This window comes from Caloenas nicobarica, chromosome 21 (genome assembly GCF_036013445.1).
Source record: "Caloenas nicobarica isolate bCalNic1 chromosome 21, bCalNic1.hap1, whole genome shotgun sequence".
Lineage (NCBI taxonomy): Eukaryota > Metazoa > Chordata > Aves > Columbiformes > Columbidae > Caloenas > Caloenas nicobarica.
The window spans coordinates 235,608-254,774 of record NC_088265.1 but is presented as its reverse complement, the minus strand read 5'-3'; the positions used below and the strand labels follow the sequence as shown (position 1 = coordinate 254,774).

Here is a 19,167-nt window from a genome sequence, read left to right as displayed (position 1 = left end):
ACCTTTATTTTCTATTCAAGTCAAATCTGGTTGCCAGAGCAGCCATCAGCTTTTACTGGGAGCCGTCAAGGCTGCCCTGAACAGGGGGAGGCTGAGACTCTTGGCCACACCAGCAGGTCATTCCAGGTAAAAAGGGTGTATTAAAAACCAGCAATTAAAACCCGCCTCCATCATGGTTCCCACAGGGGCAAATACAATTAATCTGCCCCAAAAATCTTAATTTTACCCAGAGAGGCATCTGTCAAACGTGCACGACTGAGCCAGCCACAGCACTGGTTGCCTAAAACCAGAAGTAAACTAGAAAAAGGGACCAAAAGGGGCCAGGATGGAGCTGAGGGGACGCTCTTGCAGCGCCCACAGCGCTATGCGCATCTGCTCCTCGGTGCCTTGCAGCATCTTCACCTCCATGGTGTGGAAGAGGTGAAGGATGGTGGCAAGGAGGAGGACACCAATGGCGAGGAAGGCCAGCAGGGAGAAGGAGAGCTTGGGGAAAGGCTGCCCGGCCGCCAGCCCTGCCAGCGTGCCCAGCGCGGCTGCAGCCTGCAGCAGCAGCAGCAGCAGGGCCAGCACCGCCATCCTGCCCGTGGAGTAACGCTGCCGCTGCGCCGCATGCAGCCCCACCACAACCTCCGTCCGTGCCTCTGTCACCACGTCCACCAGCGTCGGCTCTGCAAGGGACACGGGTGGCTCAGAGGGTTGGCACCCCCCCCCGCCCCTTTTTCTCCCTATCCCTACCACTCTGTGCTATCCACCCCAAGGGATGCCCTAAGCAACAGGAAACATCCCCAAAAATTCTGTCTTCATCTGACTCGATCAGTCCATCCACCAGCCCACCCCAGCAGTGTCCCTCCACTTTACCAGCTGTGCCAAGGTTGTCACCCGCAGCCTGTCCCTGCCTCTGGATGCGCAGTGTCGCCATCACGGCTTCGTGGTCCGAGAAGGGGATGTCCATGCCTGGGGCTGTCCCTGTGGTGGTCTTCAGCTCTTCGCACTTCACCGTGACACTGGAGGTGGCCTGGGTAAGGTGACGGATGAGTCACACTGGTGTCTCTCCTCCCTTCCACCTGCAGCTGGTGGCCAAGGGGCCCCGTTACCTTGTAGAGGATGTAATCAATGCGGATGCCCAGCGGGAAGGGCAGCAGCTCTGTCTTGACGGTGAAGCAGTTGTTGGGGATGAGGGTGCAGCCGTCCTCACAGCCCTGAGAGCAAGACCCTGGGTGGGGGTGGCTCTCGGTGTGCCCCAGGCCCCATGCACCCCCTGCCGCTCACCTCAAAGCGCATGGCCTCGGCAAAGGCATCCCGCAGACCCGTCCAGCCGCGCAGCAGCCGGACGCCCACGTCTTCAGGGTGCATGTTCAGGTCCCCTCCCAGCAGCACCACATCGGCCGCCTTCGAGGTGTGTCTGCAGAGACGAGGATGGCTGACCCCCTCGCCCCACAGTGCTCCCCAGACATACTCCTGGCTGGGACCAGTGCAACTGGGAGCTCTCTGATTGCAAGTCTCAGGGGCAGGGGTGACTGTGCAGTCCCTGGGGACCCACAGCCGAGGGGGACCTCGCAGGATACCCGTGGCTGCTCACCGGATGAACTGCGCCAGCTCCCAGGCCTGCACCAGGCGGTGTGGCAGGTAGACATCCTTCTCCCGGCAGTACTCGGCATGCAGCTAGTGAGAGGTGGGGGATCACAGCACCTGTGACCCCCATGCTGGCACCTGCCCTGCTCCTAGTCTCACTGCAAACCCACCAGCCCCTCTGGATGGTCCTTTTGGGGCTCTGTGTTCATCTGACCTCTGCCCAGGACAGCCTGGGATGCTTTACAGCCAGGTTGTGGGTCAGTGGCCCTCCCAGCCCGCCTCCAGAACAATATTTCATTAAATTAGTGCGTGGTCCTGGGACAGACAGTACAGAGCAGCAGTTAAAGCAAGGGGACAGCGAAGGAGGGGTACGGCCACTCGTCCCCCTCATCGTGCTGGTCTTTCCCGAGGTACTCACGTGGGTGACGTAGACGTTGAAGATGATCCCGGAGATCTTCGTGACGATAAGGCCGACGGACTTACCACAGAACCAGTCCCCGTGCTGGAGCTGCCGAGGGAAGGGGAGCTGGTGAGGCTCTGTGGGACCAAGCACTGTGGAGCCACGTGCCCCCCCGCCTCGCTCACCATGTAGGGGTACCCATTCAGCGAGTACTGGTAGAGGAGAGTGTCCAGGATGGGGAACCTGGAGAAGACGCAGAGGCCGCTGCCGATCACCCCACTGTGGGAGGGGAAAAGCACAGTGAGGAAGCGTGGTCCCTCCTCTGCTTCCCCCCAGCGCCAAGCAAGGGGGCTCCCCAGATCTCGCTCTCCAGGCGTGGGGTCTCCCACGGTGACAGATGACCTACAGCACCTGCACCAGTGTTTCCATGTGGCAAACACCAAGGATGTGGCACAGCCATAGGGATGGCCCTGGTCAGGGGCTGGCCTGGCCCCTCTCACCTGTGGAAGTAATGGGAGAAGGGGTAGCAGCCCCCCAGCTTCCCCTTCAAGTCGCTGTAGTCCTGCTCGCTCCACACCTGGAGAACAGTGGGACAAGCTGAGAACGGGCACGCTCGGCTCATGGCCTGAGAACGGGCACACTCATCTCACAGCTCATGGTCCGAGAACAGACATGCTCGGCTCATGGGCTGCCCTCACCTCCTGGAGAAGCACCAGGTCGAAGCCATCCCGGCGCAGCATGTCCCCGATGAGCCGGACACGCTCCTGCCGCCGCTTGCTCAGGTACCGGATGGCCCTGCCGGAGAGGGGTAGGATGTCACAGCCTGGAGGGACAGCGTGATGGGGACGAGGGGGAGGTGCAGAAGCTGTTTGGGGACAGCTTTTCCTGCCTGCAGAACTGAAGCGGCTCATCCTTCTCTGGGGGAGCAGGGGACGGGGGATACCACCCAGCCAAGCACTTCATGACCATCTGGGGCTGAGGCAGTGGTGGGACCCCAAAACAGAGGGGACACAAAAGTGACTCCACGGGCAGAGCCCTCTCCTAGTGCGGGTATCCCTGTCCCCACCCACACAGCCCAGTATGGCCCTGGCAAACTCCAGACTTACCAGCAGTTGAGATCAAAGATGCGGAGCCGCAGTGTGGGGTCTCCCTCCATCACTCACCGGGGCTTCACAGGAGCTGGAGGGCAAGGCAGGGCAAAGGGGGGTCCTGTGGGGTTGGGGTGACAGCCCCAGGGAGCTGGCGCAGGGCCCACACTGTCCCCTCCTCTTCCACCTGCAGGACCCATCCCAAACCCCAACTTGTCCGCAAACAGGGACCCACGTGCCCAAACCACACAGGTGACCTCTCCATCCCACGGAAGGGGACACCGGTGGGCCAGAGATGGGGTACAGGGCTCAAACCCTTTGTCAGCGAGTCGTGTTCCGGAGGGACAGTAAATCCCAGTTTCAAAGCGGTGCTGTGAGGCCGGGCGTGGGACATCCCCCCCGGGAAGCCCACGGGCACTTCGCACACCCCGAAGCCCGGAGGACCCGGCAGCCCTGGCGCTGTTTGCCGCGGGCTCCGCCCGCCCCGCTTCTGCCGTGCCCCTCCCCGGGGCAGATCGTACGGTTTAAAACCGCAAAAGAGCAAAGCTGGGGCGCCGGGATGCCGGGGCCGGGCAGCCGGGCTCTGCCGCCCCGGCGGGGTTACCGAACGGCTGCTCCCCGCGCCGCGCTAATACCGGCGTCCGCTGCCTCCCCACCCCGAGCTCCCCGCGGGACCGGGCGGGCAGCGCGGCGCGGAGCCGGGACGCGAGCGCGGAGCAACAGGCGGAACGAACAACAGCCGGAACGGAGCCGCAGGCGGAGCGGGCCGGGGGAGCGGAGCAACAAGCCGAACGAACAACAGGCGGAGCGGGGACGGGAGCGCGGAGCAACAGGCGGAGCGGGGACGGGGGAACCGGAGCATCAGGCGGAACGAACAACAGACGGAGCGGCGGGGACCACAGTGGGGCGCGGAGCGGGGCCGGAGCAGGAGCGGGGCCGGAGCAGGAGCGGGGCCGGAGCGGGAGCGGGGCCGGACCTGGAGCGGGAGCGGGGCCGGAGCAGGAGCGGGGCCGGAGCAGGAGCGGGGCCGGAGCGGGAGCGGGGCCGGAGCGGGAGCGGGGCCGGAGCGGGAGCGGGGCCGGAGCAGGAGCGGGGCCGGAGCGGGAGCGGGGCCGGAGCGGGAGCGGGAGCGGGGCCGGAGCAGGAGCGGGGCCGGAGCGGGAGCGGGGCCGGAGCAGGAGCGGGGCCGGAGCGGGAGCGGGGCCGGAGCGGGAGCGGGGCCGGACCTGGAGCGGGAGCGGGGCCGGAGCGGGAGCGGGAGCGGGGCCGGAGCAGGAGCGGGGCCGGAGCAGGAGCGGGGCCGGAGCGGGAGCGGGGCCGGACCTGGAGCGGGAGCGGGGCCGGAGCGGGAGCGGGGCCGGAGCAGGAGCGGGGCCGGACCTGGAGCGGGGCCGGACGCCGAGCGGGGCCGGAGCAGGAGCGGGGCCGCGGGGACTACCCGTCCCGGCAGCGCAGCGGCGCGGAAGGGGAGGGCGGGAGGAGAGGGAAAGGGGCCGGAGCGGCCGGGCCGCCCCGGGGGCGGTTCCCGGGCAGGGCCGGCGGGGAACGCGCCGAGGAGCTGTGAGCGGATGTTGGCGGGTGTTTCTTGCCGGTAGGTCGGACTCAGCGCTCCGTCACCTGGTGCTGCCGTAGGCAAGGATGCGGTCCCCCGAACTATGTGTCCCCGCAGCCACTGCTGCTGCAGGGCAGCGTTTGCCACGGGGGAGGCTGAGCCAGCAGACACCTTTCCCAGGCAAGCCCGTCACCAGCCACGCAAACCGCAGCAAAACTGCTGGACGTGGCATCCGAGTGCCCAGGGCGGGGGTCCCGGGACAAGCAGTACCCCGCCAAGGGTTTTCTGGGCCATAGCAGCCCTCGTCGTCCTGGCTGTCAAAGAAAACCACAAGAAGTTCAGAACTGCTTGAGCCAACCCATGAACAAATAATTTTAATATCTTTTTCAGCAGACCGTAGTTTTCTTGGAGCTCCACAGTCTCCTCTCTTTGAAGTTGGACAGATACAGTAAACACAACAAATATATGATACAACCCATCACAGCTGGATTAAAAAAAATACACAAAATATAATACATAAAAAAATGGATTTTTAACATTGTGGACTGACACAGCTCTAAAAATGGTGATTGTAACCCTGGTAAGCTTTACAAAGTCTTTAAAAAAATAAACAGTACTTCATGTGAAATTCATAAATACACTGGAGGAGAACGGAGGGATTGGATGGGGTTTGAGAAAGTGTTTCTGGGATCGTGACTAAACCCCGGCTGGGACCGTCGGGGGGTGCAGGTGGGCACCCAGGGCTCGGTGCAGGAGGAATGTGGGGATGGAGGCACAAACCGGTCCAGTTAATGAAGAGCTTCATCCCCCGGTGGGGCCGGGAGCTGGGCACACCTGTGTTTTATGGTGGGAAAGTTTTGAGTTTTCATTTCCAGAGTTTTAGATCAGTGAGTGAAATGAAAGAAAGATAAAAGAACCACAAAACAACAAACAAACATGCTACATATGAGAGCTCGGCCGGGTGGCCCCAGCACAGCCCTGGGATGGGATGCCAGTGCCTTTCCCTGGATTTTTGCCTCCTTTTCCCCCTGCTCACCGCGGCTGTCCCCGTCCGTCCCCACCACTGTGTCCTCGCCTGGTGCCTGGGGTGGCTCTGCCCATGGGTGGCTTCTCCTGACAGTGAGAGGTGACAGTCCCCATGCCTCACAAAACACGTGGCATTGCGGTGGCAGCCAAGTCCCTTTCCTGAGCTCTGGGCTGTTTCTGCTTCTCCACAGCAGCATCGAGCCTAACCACGTCCCCCCCATCCCGGGCTCCAGCACCCTTGGACCGCTTCTGCCCTCCCTCCCTGGCTCTGCACCTCCCTTCAGCACAAGAAACCCAGCCAGACCTGCCCATCTCAGGCTCCCCGTCCCCCTGCCAGCCCCCTGCCACCCTGCTCTGTGCCACCACCACAAAACCCAACCTCTGTCCCTCTGCGTCCCCTCCTGCGCCCTGCCTTGGCTTATTTTGGGCTGCAGCCACAAATATAATTCCAAGCAGACCCAGTCCCCTGTCCTGGCGTCCCTCCTGTCCTCTGTCCCCTCTCTCCCCACCTCTGCCCACTCGCAGCCTGGCCCTGCATTACACAACGTGCTTCACCCTGCATGAGCTGCCTCCCCAGCTGTCCCCTGTGGGATGCAGGAGAGCCGGCCAGAGCGGCTGCGGGGAGCAGCTGAAACCAGTCAACACAGAAAAAAGGAAAAAAAGGGGAGGAAAAAAAAAAGACGGAAAAATCGGAAAAATATACATATGCAAAGTAAATCAGGCAAATCCGCCCTCACTGCTCTCTCATTACTCCTCAGCAAACAACCATGGGGGAGACACATTTAGCCAGGGCCACCCCGCAAGTGCAATCCCTGAAAGCGCACACAGAGCTCGGGGGATCCTGCCACCGCGTAAAAAACATCCTCCGGTATTCAGTGACCCCAGAGAGACGATGGAGACCCCCCCCCAAGCCATCGAGGCCGGCTCCCTGTGCCCAGTAGTTTTGCTGCACAGCTCCAACCCAACAAACTCAGCTGTGTCACCTCCTCCAGTCACCGGCACAGTGGGAAGGGGAACAGGTCCCAGACACCATACAGGGACATAATCCCAATTACAAGCATGGTGTCTTTTTTAAAAGTATTTAAAAGCACTTAAATTTTTTTTAAAAAAAAAAAAGGAAAAAAAAAAAAGAGCCATAAAAAGTGGTTTGCATCGTCAATGCCCTCCCTCCTTCAGCACTGCCGGTTCTCGGTGCCCCGGATGGGCACAGAGAAGGAGCATCCTGGGTGCCGGTCCCCAGGGAGGCAGCAACATGCTCCTCATTGCCCTGCCCTGCTTGGACCTGCTCCTGCCCTGGCACAGCTGTCCCCACTGTTACCCGCAGTGCTGGGCCCTGCCGGGCAGTTCCGATCCTGTGGCCGTGCCAACCAGTTTCAGACCACACCCGGCGCGACGCCGCGTCCTCCGGCCCGTCCGTGCTCGCTCCTCTCTGCTCAGGACCATGTTGGAGCAAGTAGGGGGACAGGAAGGGTTGTCCTCCACTCTGATGGGGCCGATCACTTCTCATCCAGCACCAGAAATGGGTTTCCTTTCTCCCTATGCTTCCTTTCCCATTCCTCTTTTTTTATTATTTTTTTTAAATTTATTAAAAAAAAAAAAAAAAAAAAAAGAAACTCTTCCTAAGTAGAAAACATCTGCGATCGCAAGTCAGTCTTTTTTGGCTACTGTTTTTCTTCCTCCTCCTCCTCTCTTCAAATGACTTCTCATGAGGCAATGGCCACGGGTGGCTTTTCTGCACACCCCCCCTCCCCTGCTCACCCCTTGTGCCCCCGTCCCGAGGGCCCCTAGTCCTTGACCAACTTGTACACGTGGTGCTGGGCGCCATGTTCGCTGGTGGAGACCTCGAAGACGAAGGCGATGCAGAGCAAGGTTTCCTGGGTATCCCTGTTCGTAACCACCTGCGGCAGAGCAGAGAGTGCATTAGGAGGGGGCTGTGCCCCTGGGGAGACAATATTTGAGGGATTACATGGGCTGAGGCACAGACATTTAAACTGCAGACCTTTTAACTGCACCATGAAAAATTTTCTACCTGTTATTTTGGGAGGAGTGTGTGGGCATTGCATGGGTTCAGGCCCAGCTACATTATTTGCACCAACAAAAATCTGCTACCCATTTTTTAAGGGGGTTGCACAGGCTCAGGCACAACCAATTTAATTACCCCACTAAAAATTTACTACCCAATTTTTTTGAGCATTGCAGAGTCAGGCACAGCCACTTTATTTGCACCACACAGGAGGGAGGGCAGAGGCACTGCGAGCACTTGACCCCCAGCCAAACCAGCCGTGGTTTGGTGCAGGATCCAGAGGAGGGAAAGGTCAGAGCTGCAGCCGGGCCCAAAACTCCTGTTAGGAAACCCACAAGGAAGCAGAACAGCAACTGAACACCGATGAGTTGCGGGTGCAAGGAGTCCCATGCAGACCTTTCCCACTGTCTGCGATTTGACTACAAGTCAACCACTTTATACTACGACAGTCTAGCGAGCTGCTGTGAGCTCTCTCTGCTATATAAGCTGGCTGTATGGTAATGGTTTTACTACTCACAGATCACTGGATGAGCCCGATTTAAGTTCCATATCAATAATTTAGCTTAAGCAAATGCATACTAAATATAACGAATCATCTAGAAGTGTAAAGTTGTGTGATTTTTAATATACTCTCTGCTTCATGTTACTTAGTAAGCTGGATTTGCTGAAATCTTAAGCTGTAAAGTTCTGCTCAAATTTACCAAAAGCATTTACAAACTACACTGAACACTTGCAAGATAAGGTCTATTTCACATTTTGCTGGGAAGAATGGAATTGACTGGGGAAAAATAACAACCTCAAGGCCAGCATGGAGACATTACAGACATCTGCAGAACGGGCCTGTTCTGCACTTCGCTGAGAAGAAAAGGATTTATTCAGACAAAACAGCACCTGCAAGGCTACGGACTATAAACAATATCTACAGCTAAACAAAATAAAGACACATATAAGATCAGTGGAAAAGATCCAATGAGAAGCAAGAAGACCCCAAACTGAAATATTGCTATTGGACTGAATCATGGTATGAATGGTCTGTAAGGACATAAAAAATCTGTGGTTTGTATGCTCAGGTTGGACCTCTGTGCAGGTACTCAGGTTAAGCCAGCCTCTGGGGTTCTAAAATACAGACTCTGGAGCCAATAGTTATCAGGGACAAAAGAATCCTGAATGTTTGCTCTGTGAACAGGTATCAGCCTCCTGGAGAGGTCAGTAGTGTTCAGCTTGGCATATTTCCTTCACGTAGTAAATAATAGAGTGAACCTGCCACCAAACTCTTTTAAGTCACGCTTTTCTTTGAGAAATCTAAAAACTGTTCTGCAGTAAGCAGAATCCTAAATCACTCCTCCATGACAGGTACCACACTCCTAGTGGGAAATACTTCCCTAGAAAAGAAGAGGAGGTACCTGCAGGATGGTGAAATTCTCCAGGACGCTGTTCATCATGTACTTCTCTGGGAGGTGCTTGAGTTTGTGGATGAAGTTGATCATGTACTCGCACATGGGGGACCGGTGGATGCGGTAGATGAACCGGCCATTCTCCAGCCGTGCGTACTCCGTCTGTGGGGACAGCAGAGTCAGTAGTGTCCCCATCAGCAGTGTCCTCCAACTGGGATGTGGTGGAGATGTCCCCTCCACTCCACCCATGGGGCAGGCATGCATTCGTGTGTCCTACACCCAACCCTGGGGCCTTCTCCATCCCGGGACCCACAGCAGGCCTAATTCTCACCCCTTCCAGATGAGTGGGACACGGGACTTACCTCCACCTTCTCCACGACCTGCTTCCCAAAGGAGCAGACCTTGGTGGAGACTGTGATGGTCATGTTCTCTGCACTGCTGTACTGGCTGCTGACACCGTAGAAAGTCCCTGGCCCATCCTGGATCGTGCTGTTCAGATCCGCCTGGAGAGATGAGAGCGGTGAGAGGGACCCATTAGGTGCCATCACACCCACCTCCCACCTGGGATGTGGGACACCAGCTTATGGAGCTGCTCAGGATGCTCCCGTTCCACTGGCAGGGTGCCCAACTGCAATGAGCCCGCAGGTCAAGGACAACCCTCCCCATCGTCCTCCTCCCAGCATCGTACCCAAAATTTGACAAGGAAGAAGGAGTTCTGGGGTCCACGCTCATAGAGCTCCTTGAGGCCACCTTTCTTCTCAGGGAACTTGTCATAGATCTGGCGGATGTCCACGGCCTCTAGCAGCGGATCGCTGTACGAGGGGTTCGTCTGGCCGATGTGCACAAAGAGGTGTTTGCTGTACTGTAAGGACCGGGGCGGGGAAGTTAAAACGAGAGGTCAGATGAAAGCAAGACGCCACCGAACACAGGGACGAGGATCGGTCCACCCGGGCAGTGGGGACATGGAGGGGAGTGTTACCGTTTCGGCGTCCCGTGGCACCTCCATAAAGGCGGAGTACTCAAGGAGCCGGAGCTTGGTGGAGGCAATGGTGCGGTCCTGCCAGACGGGCACGGCTGAGGCAGCTGGTGGGAGTGGAGCCAAGGGCTCATAACCTGGCGGGGGGACAGCCATGAGCCAGGGTGAGCCCCCCCTGCACCACCGCAGCTCTGCCATCCTTACTATGTCCCCCACCCTGCCGTATCTTCCAGTGCCAGTCCCACTCCTTGGTGGAAAGGGACCAGGGGGACACAGCTGGGAGCAGCAGGGTCCTGCTCACCATGGGGCTTTTGGCCGGGTTCAAGCCCAGGTTCTTCCCCGTGGCAGAGCTGGAGAGCGGACTGCAGGTGGGTGGCACTGTGGGTGGGATGATGGCAAGGGACAGGGGACAAATAGGACCCATCGGGGGCAAGGACAGCACTTACTGGCTAGTGATGGAGGCATGGGTGGCTGGATGGGGTAAGCTGGTTGTGCAAATGGTTTAATGCTGGAAAGCAAAGAGCATCGTTAGGTTAACGAAGCCTGGGTTGCCCCAGCCCTCGCCAGGGCGGGGGTCTGCCCAACACAGCGGAGGGGTCTTGTACTTACTCCTGAGAGGGTCCAGGCTGTCCTGGGATAGGGCCACTCCAAAACTGTGGGAACAGCACAGGGAAGAGTCAGTGGCTTCTGACACCTCCTAAATTCTCCCTCCCCATGTGCTACAAACCAGAGGGAGCCCCCAAAGCCCCCGTTGCATTGCTACCAGGGCCAATGGACTGGTGAACATTGCCCTCCTGTGCAGCTCATGGATGGAGATCCCTCGTGTCCCCACCGGGTGATCCCATACAGGGGCTGTCCTCACCCTGGGGGCAGCAGAGAAGACGGCCTGAGGAAGGGGAGGCGGGGGGCTGAGCTTGTTCTGCAGGACGCTGGCCGACACGATCTGCGCGGAGGACATGGAAGCCATGCTCTGCAGAGCCTTATCCTTCGAGACCTGGTCCTGAGGGGGACAGGACGGAGATGGGGAGTTACACGGGCAGACTGAGACCTCCCTCTGAATTGCCTGGCAGGTTTTGCAGAGCTTGGAGCCAGTCCTGCAGCCCGGCCAGGGAGCAGGGTCTCAATGTTCCCTCTGCCAAATTCACCCATTTTAATTAATTAGATTGCAAATGTCCCCTGAGCTGCCAGGTCTGGAAGGTGTCTCCCCCCAGCCAGAGACCTGAAGGGTTTGTCCCCTCCATGAGAGAGGGCAAAAGGCAACAGGGAATGAAAGGCATCACAAACACAAGCTCAACTTACCAAGTTCATGGCCTGTCCGCAAAAGAAAGAAAAAAAAAATGGTTAGAGCATCATGGGAGCCTGCAGGCGCCGTGTGCCCTGTGCCCCCCGCCCTGAGCTGCACCCCTCCAGCTCATCACCGCAGCCTGATTTGGGGAGCGAACCCCTCACCCCACTGGAGGATGCACACACAGGTGCTGATGCTCGTGCTTTACTCCGCCAGGAACAGGACTCCAAAGCCCCACACTATTTTTTGGGGGTTGCTGTGGTGGGCCAGACCTGCAACTTTGTTGGCTTTTTAATATCCTGCACAGTCTTTAATATCCTTTAAAACCTCCTCAGCAGCTCCCAAACACTCGCCAAGGGCACGGAGAGGAAGAGCCACCCATCTCCTGCACAGCAAAAGTCGCCTGCACCTGGGGACATTGGCACCAGCTCTCCTATAGGCACCACAAGGGAGACCCTGGTAACAACCCCCACTATGCCGTGTGTGCATTTATATAGGAGACCAATTATTTTTCCTTTTACGTTTTGCTCTGGAAGTTGCAGCAGCACCAGGCAGGAGCGGAGGGCTCTGAGGTCTTACCCCAGCACAGGGCTGCTCCTCCAGCCACATCGCCAGGACTGATGTGTGCTGCTCCGCTGCACACCCTCTGATTTCACTCTGACCCCTCCTCAGGGATCAATTGCTTCGTTTCTTTTCACCTGGGGCAGGGCAGGAGTGTGGGCAAGCAGCCAAATGCTGGGCAACACTAACACACACGACTACAGCTTAAAAACATATATATTGCTCACAGAAGGGAGTTTCCATTCAACACAGCAAGTGTTGGGTGAGGGTAGAGGGCTGACTGCGCTGGGATTTGCCTTCAAGTGTGGCTGGGAAAGGATGTTTTACATCCATATTTCTGCACAGCATATTGCTCAGGGGATCTGCGGTCCCTGCTGCCAGCCTCAGTGCCAGCAGCTTGGACACAGCACCCAGGATGGAGGGACAGGGGGACAGGGAGCTGGCGATGCTTTTGGGACCCTGAGGTCATGGCAAAGGGCTGAAAGGTCCCCTGGATCCTGCCTCAGGCTCTGCTCCCTGGGGTGACGAAGCAGGGACTAACCCAGGAGCATCCCAGGCTGCACAGCCAAGCCTGGAGCCACTGTCCCCAACGGGCGGTCGTACAGCGGGCTGTACACTGTCCCCCACCTCACAGCACGTGGGTCCAACCCAAGCAGGGCTCGTTCCTTCGGCGATGCCCCCAGTCCTGCTCGTGCCCACCCGCCTCCCACCATCCTCATCCTCCCCCCACCGCCACAAAGCTCGGTGGGAACAGTTACGGAAGGGTTAGTCGGGCTCCAGCCAGGAGGAAAGAAGGAAAGAAAAGCCAACCAGAGAAGAGAGGATGATCCAGTTTTCCTCGCTCAGCTCCCTTGGCCCCTGGAAACATGGGCTGCCCCAGCAGCACTGTGTCCCTTCCCTGGCACTGCTGTGCCCCCTCCCCAGCAGCACAGCCCCATCTGGACCTGCTGCCACCCACATCTCCGAGGTGTCACCTGGGCTGTACTCAGACCCTGGTGCACCACAAGCCACCAGGCTGGCACGTAACCCCAGCACCCATCACGAGTGGGGCCAGGTCTCAGCTGGGGCGGGACAGGCTTGCAACCACCTGGGATTTGGTGGGGGCCCCTTTGCACCCCTTGCTTGAACCTCACTTTGCCTCGCTGGCTACCCTGGGGTGTCCTTGTCCTCCTGGATGAACTCCTGGTGCCCCCAAAGAGGGAGCAGCCCTTGTGAATCACTGGAGAAGGGTTTTAACCCCCATTTCCCCACAACGGAGTCCTTGCTTGGGCAAAAGGAGAGTATTTGGCACCCAAATTCACCCTCCCGTGGGAGAGGGAAGGCTTTGCCACCCCCCGGCACTTCCCTCTGGGCATCCTGCAATGATGCCTCTAAAAACCATTTAGTTCCAGGAGCTGAGGGAGGGGGAAGAAAAAAAAACACCAAAAAAGAGAGGTAATAAAGGAAAGCAAGCGGCACACCACAGAGCTGAGTATGTTAGTTGTCAGCAGGCGGGGGGCCAGGCAGGGCTGGGGGGGACGCATACCTTCAGCTTGGACTGAATCTCACGAGATTTCCGCCGGGCAAGAACCTGCAAGTGGCTAGAGACCTGCAGAGAGAGAGCAGAAGGAGAGGGGGAACAGCAGAGCCGTCAACCAGAGGAGAGGAGGAGGAAGGAGAGGGCTGCCCATGCTCACAGACACCACCGCAGACGCTGGGCACGGGCGGCGACCTACCTTGATGCCAACCTGGTACTCCCGCACCTTCTTCCGAGCTAGAACCTGTATGTGGCTGGACACCTAGCGCCCGCCACGCCGTTCGGAAAGGAAAATACAGAGCGTGAAGATATGTTCCACCCCACGAGGCGGGACGTTGTTCCCGGAGAAGGGAACATGGAGAGAGGGGGTAGCATGTGGGGCTGCCGGGGTGATGCTCCTGGAGGTGCTGAGGGTCCTGTGCTTGCTGTGAGGTGGAGGGAGGAAAACTGGGGGAGGACCCTGGTGCTGCACTGATTGGTGCTGGTTTGTGTCCCCCCTGGTTGGGGCGAAGCTCCTGAGGGTGAAGCTGCTGCAGCTGGAGGGTTGGTGTTTACCATCTCCTGGGGTTTCCCAGACAGACCCCCCCAGCCCCTGTGAGTGCAACGAGCTGCTGCTCACACACAGCACGGGGGACATGGCCTGTCTGGTTTGGGGTGCCCCTGTGTTACCCCAGCTGGGGCTGCCGTGGGGCCGCCTGTCCCAAGGGAGATCTAGGAGGGTCCAGTTCATTCCCCCAGGGCTGCTGCTGATTTTTCAGGTGGGGAAGGTGAGAAGAGGGATTTTTTGTGTGTCCAGACCCCTATAAGAGTAGGATCGAAAGAAGAGGGGCCATACAGGCAGGAAAGGCGCAGCGCAGATCGGTGTCCCTGTGCTGAACGGGCACCGGGGCTGATTTTGGCAAGATCTTTCTCCCACCGGCGCCAGGACATCCAAGAAGGGACATCAGGCTGTCCAGAACACAACAGCACAGAGGGGTCAATGCCACATCCACTCTCCCCTGTACCTTTCCTGAGTCCCCCCGGAGCTCCGCACCGGCACCCAGTGCCGCATCCTTCCCCCCATGGAGGGGGCGCTCAGGGGGCCCAGTTGAGGCTTTAAGCCAGAAATAAAGCACTGGTCAGCTGGTCTGAACACAAGGATGGTGGCATCAGTCCTGGAGGGATGACCCCCCCCACTGCGTGGGGACCAGCGTCCCTCCCTCACCACGGTGTCTGGCACAAGCAGCTTAGAGCCCAGCAAGGGGCAGCAGTAGGAATGGTCTCTGGATCCAGTGGAGCAGCCAGGAGAAATGCCAGAGACACACAGGCTGCTTGCTGCCTGCCCCGCACCCCAAATTTCACGGCATCCTCAGGTCAGGTTGGGACAGACCAGCCTGAGGGTGTTTGCAATCGTGGACAAAGCTCCTCGGAGAGAACAAGGGTCCCCACTGGTGACGGTGGCTCCAGGAGGGGACGCGGAGGACGCGTGACACAGCCAGACACCCGCTCCCCCCCAGCCTTGCCTGACACCGCCAACCCCCCAAGCCCTCCCACTAGCAAAAGCAGAGCAATGGCCTCACCTGCTTCCTCGTCCGTGTCTTCCCCGTCCGCAGCTTGATGTACCGGGCTATCAGTTCGTTACGACCTGCCAGCAGAGCCAAGGGGTTAGTGCTGGGGAAACGGGGGGGCCAGGGGCATCAGCCCCAAAAAGAGCCTCCAGCCCCCACCCCATCCCACCCAGCCCAGCTTGATGATGTTCCTTAACAAGGCCGGTCCTTAATGAGGCTGGTCCTTAATAAAGGAGGCACTGCCAGGAGATGGCGCTGCCATGACAGCTGTCTCGCCCAAGGGGACATTGGAGGGGCCTGAGAGGACACGGAAGTGGCCAGCCCCCTCCAGGCCAGTGGGACCCACCTTGTGCCCCCCACCCCACCGGGTTTGGCAGCCTCAAGACACAGGGGGCTCGGAGAGGGGTGACGACCACCAGGGACCCCTGCCACAGCGGTGTCCCCAAACACAGGCAGCCACAGAACCCTCCAAAACCCATCCCAGCTGGAGCACCCCCGGGGGAGCCCATCAACCTGCTCCCCGCAGCCCTTCCCACAGGGGACCCGGGGTGCCCCCCTGCACCCCGCTTCCCGTTCGCAAGCTGTGCTGGCCTTTTCACCAGTATTTCCTAACGTCCTGGGTCTAATTCAAAGCAGAAGTTGCTTTTGCACCACATTTTAGGGGCCAGCTGTGGCCAATCTACGTTCAAACGTCAGAGCAGCTGGGAGCTTTCTTCTCCCAGCCCTGGTCCCGGCCCCCCCGCCGCCGCGCCCCCCACGCACGGGGGCGGCCAGGCACGCTGGATTTATTTTAATGGACCAGATGGTCGCGGTTGGAACTTGTCGAAATGCCCTTGGAGCGGGTTTCGGCTTTAAAAAAAAAAAAAACCACCTCTCCTTAAAAAAAAAAAATCCCCCTCCCTGTTCCACCCTGACCGGCGCCCTCCCAGCCCCAGAGCAACTGGGCACTCCTGGGGGGAACACAAGGGGACAGACAGGGCCAGGTGCTGCATGGGGCGGCTGTGCCTTGTGGTGCCCGTGCCGGGCAGGAGCTGGCGGGTGGGTGGGTGGTTGGGGCCACTGTGGGTCTGGGAAGCCGGGACACCCCTTGCACGGCCAGTACGGCACCCCGGTGCCCCCCGAAGCACAGTCCCTCCTGCCACTCCCAGCCTGCGCAGCTCCCGGCCTCATTAGCGCCTTACGAGGGCCAGGTCCCCCAGGCTGTCCGGTAAGCCCAGGTGAGGTGACACCCGCAGCAGGGTGCTGCCAAGGAGTGCAGACAGAGGGGAACCTGGTGCCGAGCCCTGGCTTCACTGAGCACCGCAGCGTCCCCCTCTGCACACCCTGCTCCCAAGTCTCGTCCTCTGCCTCCCCGTCCCCAGGCCATGGGAAAGAAATATGGGAAAAAAATATGGGAAACAAATGTGGGAGTCTTCACGCATTGCGGTGGGGCAGTGCCAGCCCAGCACCCTGTGCCCAGCACCTCCTGTACCCGTTCTGCCCCGCGCCACGTCCTGGCCATCGCCCGGGGCTGCACCCTGGCAGCGTCCCCGCAACCATCCCTGTGCCCGCGCACCCTGTCCCTGTCCCCTGTGATTCACCCAAGACCGTGCCATTCCCTCTGAGAGGGCACGTCCTCCTCCAAATTACCACATTCCCCAAATTCCTCTCCCCTGACACAACCACGTGAACCAGTTGGACAGGCTGGGTTAAAAATAACCCGGCGGGCAGCGAGGGAGCGCGGGGGCCAGCGTGCCCGTCCCTGCCCCCAGCTCCCACCTGCTCCGCCGCCCCCACGCCGCTGGCAGAGCAGGGATGGGCTGGTGAGGCCACGGGCATCCCATGGGACCCCCAAAAAGGGAGGGTGGTGGAAAGCAGCAGCACCAGCACACCTTTATGTCGGATGCCGGCATCGCCTGTGCCGCCAGTGGCCCTGGGGTCCTGGTAAGCTCAGCACTGCCGGCCAGGGCTTCTGGGGGGTCCCAGTGGGGAGGTGCTGGGGAGGGTGGGGGGAGATGAAAGTCAGCCGGCAGAGGCTGCTGCCTCTTTAAGCAGCTGCCAGATGTCTCCAAAAGGCTGGAAAAACTGGTCCGGGCTCGGCGTGCTGCACAGGGCCAGGCTCCTGGCGGCACTTCAGATATTCCAGGAGAAATCCAAAAAATGCACCCGCTTGGGAAGCCCTGTGCTCCCCCCGGCCAGCATCCCCAGCACCCCAGGCTGGGGGCTCTGGCAAACAGGGTGGCACGGGGAGCTGGCATGGGGACAGTAGCACAGTGCTTGCTGCAAAGCCTTGTCCCATTTGCCCCTCTGTCAGCAGCAGGTGAGCTGCACCAGTACCAGCCCCTGCCTGCATCACTCATCCTCATCCTCTTCTTCTCCATTGCAGAGAGCCATCCAGACAGAGGTGTTACGGGAGACACCAAAAACTAGGCTGAGACACTCCCCAAAACTCATTGCACCAGTGGGACCGACCAGCCCCACTGCTGCCAACAAAGTCACGGAAAGCTGAGCCAGGTGCTGGCGACTCGGGCTGGGCCGGTGGCCCTTGTCACCAGCTGCTTCCTGTCACCAGGTCCGGTTGGGGAAGGTTTGGGGAGCAATGCGGAGGCACACAGGGGTGAGCGGGCTGGTGCTGGCCCCACAGTCCCGCACTTGCCCCTCGCCCACACCCACTCCCTGCCTGATGGCTTCACCAAACCAGTTGGTCTGGCATGGCCAAGGGAGGGAGGGAGCGGGAGGGACAGCCAGCACAGAGGGAGGGGACCTGGGTCACTGCCACCTCCCAGGCCTGGCCCTGCAAAGCTGCTTTCAGGATTGGGGGTGCTCAAGGGCAATGCCCCAGTGTGGTTTTGGGGCAGGAAGTTTTGCTTCACCCCCAGCCGCCCCATCCTGGCCAGCAGCACGGTGCTGCCTCCGTCACTCACCATACATCTTGCCCTCATCCGAGAGGATGATTTTCCGCCGGCCGCAGGGGGGGTAGATCGCCAGCGCCTCCTGGAAGCTCTGCTCGATGTCCGGACTCCACACACCCTCGGCATCATTGTCCAGACTCTTGTCCATGCCGTCCTGGCCATCTTCCCGCCCCTCCCCGGGGCTGCCACTGGCATTCCAGCTGTTGGACGCTATGGTGCTGGCTGCTCTGGGCTCTGACCCCGAGCCCCCACGGACACGTGACAACCTGCCGAGACACAGGGGACACCCATTAGACCTGGAGACTCTTGGTGCCATGGAGGAACTGAGGTTGCAGCCGTCCCCAGCCGTGCTGGGAGTACGGGGCTGCAGTGACAGAGTGGTCCCAGCATGCTGGCCCTGTCCCCGCTTGCACCCAGGGCTGGGAGCAACATCCTGATGTGGGGCAGAGACACGAACAGGCTTTCCCTGGCGGCAGAGACATGATTTCCATTAGTATCCCCAAATCAAAACACAAGCAACTGTGTAGAGTCCACCCAAATAAAGTCTGCGAAGAAAACAGTCTGGATGCTGCACTGCACGGGTGACACCGTGAGACACAGCAGCAGCCCCGCAGCCTGCGAGCCCTGACCCCGCACCAGCACCCACTGCCACCCAGCCGCCTCCTCAGGCAAGCTGGCCCCAAACCGCCCCCCGGCCCCAAAAACCCTCGCTCCACCGTGCCTGCCAAAGACCGAGCTGGGATGCGAAGGAAGATGCTGGGCAGCTGCAGCCAGAGCCGCTAATGGGAACCAGGTGGCCAGAGCCCGCGGCAGCCCTGCCCTGGCACCGGGAGAGCCCCTCGTCCCGAGGAAACTCAGCCAGGGCCCTGGGCACTCCCCGGCTGGTGGGGGATGCCGGGGAGCCTTCCACCCTCCTCCTCCTCCTCCTCCTCCCTTTGCCCGGCTCTCGGCACAGTGTTTTGCAATAACATGTTTGGCGGCAGCTGCCGGCAATGGGAGCGGAGAGGTGTCTCCTGTGCTGCTGCGCTTCCCGGCCGGGCTGGGAGTGTACAAAGGTCTCCGGCGCAGACATCTCCTTTTAAAGGAACTCCAGCAGCCTGCTGGCTCGAGCACGCTGCGAGGCCTGGCTTTGGGTTTGGTTTTTTTTTTTTCCCTTTTATAAAAAAAGAAACTTTCCCCCCTCCTCTCCCCATCTCGCTCCCCCTCGCCGCGATGTGATGTCAGCCCCTCTGGTCCCCGCGTCCGCCCCTGCCCGCCGCCCCCCTCTTGCCGAGCGCTGTGGCCAAATAAGGAGAACTGGATTGTAGGATCGAGCCAGCCGGTCAAGGCAGGGATG

General features: G+C 59.7%; 2 protein-coding genes and 1 long non-coding RNA gene across 8 annotated transcripts in view; 1 reads left to right on the top strand and 2 right to left on the bottom strand.

The window, feature by feature from the left end:
* Positions 1-4: 4 nt before the first annotated feature.
* On the bottom strand, positions 5-4,519 carry SMPD2 (sphingomyelin phosphodiesterase 2). 4 transcript variants are annotated; one of them, XM_065649583.1, is made up of 12 exons: positions 4,368-4,379; positions 4,037-4,060; positions 3,079-3,151; positions 2,671-2,767; positions 2,473-2,549; positions 2,158-2,251; positions 1,991-2,080; positions 1,580-1,662; positions 1,270-1,402; positions 1,095-1,199; positions 859-1,015; positions 5-668 (listed from the first exon to the last, which is right to left on the bottom strand). In XM_065649583.1, the coding sequence occupies exons 3-12, from the start codon at positions 3,126-3,128 to the stop codon at positions 298-300; spliced, it is 1,257 nt and encodes a 418-aa protein (XP_065505655.1). In that variant the 5' UTR covers positions 3,129-3,151; positions 4,037-4,060; positions 4,368-4,379; the 3' UTR covers positions 5-297. The 4 variants fall into 4 exon arrangements, with proteins under 4 accessions (XP_065505655.1, XP_065505658.1, XP_065505657.1 ...); XM_065649586.1 differs by lacking the exons at positions 4,037-4,060; positions 4,368-4,379 and adding an exon at positions 4,441-4,519; XM_065649585.1 differs by lacking the exons at positions 4,037-4,060; positions 4,368-4,379 and adding an exon at positions 4,287-4,312.
* Positions 4,501-5,240, top strand: LOC135997124 (uncharacterized). Its single transcript, XR_010607364.1, has 2 exons — positions 4,501-4,792; positions 5,006-5,240. It is a non-coding gene; the product is annotated as an uncharacterized LOC135997124 (long non-coding RNA).
* Positions 4,958-19,167, bottom strand: part of TEAD3 (TEA domain transcription factor 3) — a 24,271-nt gene continuing 10,061 nt past the window's right edge. For 2 of the 3 annotated variants that reach the window (XM_065649581.1, XM_065649582.1), the window contains exons 2-13: positions 17,844-18,097; positions 14,953-15,017; positions 13,403-13,465; positions 11,331-11,342; positions 10,894-11,031; positions 10,641-10,684; positions 10,478-10,539; positions 10,035-10,168; positions 9,744-9,917; positions 9,418-9,558; positions 9,065-9,217; positions 4,958-7,536 (exon numbers count right to left, since the gene is read on the bottom strand). In XM_065649581.1, coding sequence (XP_065505653.1) covers positions 7,423-7,536; positions 9,065-9,217; positions 9,418-9,558; positions 9,744-9,917; positions 10,035-10,168; positions 10,478-10,539; positions 10,641-10,684; positions 10,894-11,031; positions 11,331-11,342; positions 13,403-13,465; positions 14,953-15,017; positions 17,844-17,979 — 1,236 coding nt within the window. In that variant the 5' untranslated portion in view covers positions 17,980-18,097 and the 3' untranslated portion in view covers positions 4,958-7,422. Of the gene's footprint in view, positions 7,537-9,064; positions 9,218-9,417; positions 9,559-9,743; positions 9,918-10,034; positions 10,169-10,477; positions 10,540-10,640; positions 10,685-10,893; positions 11,032-11,330; positions 11,343-13,402; positions 13,466-13,592; positions 13,656-14,952; positions 15,018-17,843; positions 18,098-19,167 lie in introns of all 3 variants that reach the window. The other variant, XM_065649580.1, reaches the window with a different exon arrangement.

Excerpts from the sequence above, each read along its gene's own strand:
- SMPD2 (XM_065649586.1), bottom strand. The coding sequence starts at position 3,128 with ATGGAGGGAGACCCCACACTGCGGCTCCGCATCTTTGATCTCAACTGC. Across the intron at positions 1,200-1,269 it reads CCGAGGCCATGCGCTTTGAG|GGCTGTGAGGACGGCTGCAC; the intron begins GTGAGCGGCAGG and ends TCTTGCTCTCAG. Across the intron at positions 1,016-1,094 it reads TTGATTACATCCTCTACAAG|GCCACCTCCAGTGTCACGGT; the intron begins GTAACGGGGCCC and ends CACCTTACCCAG.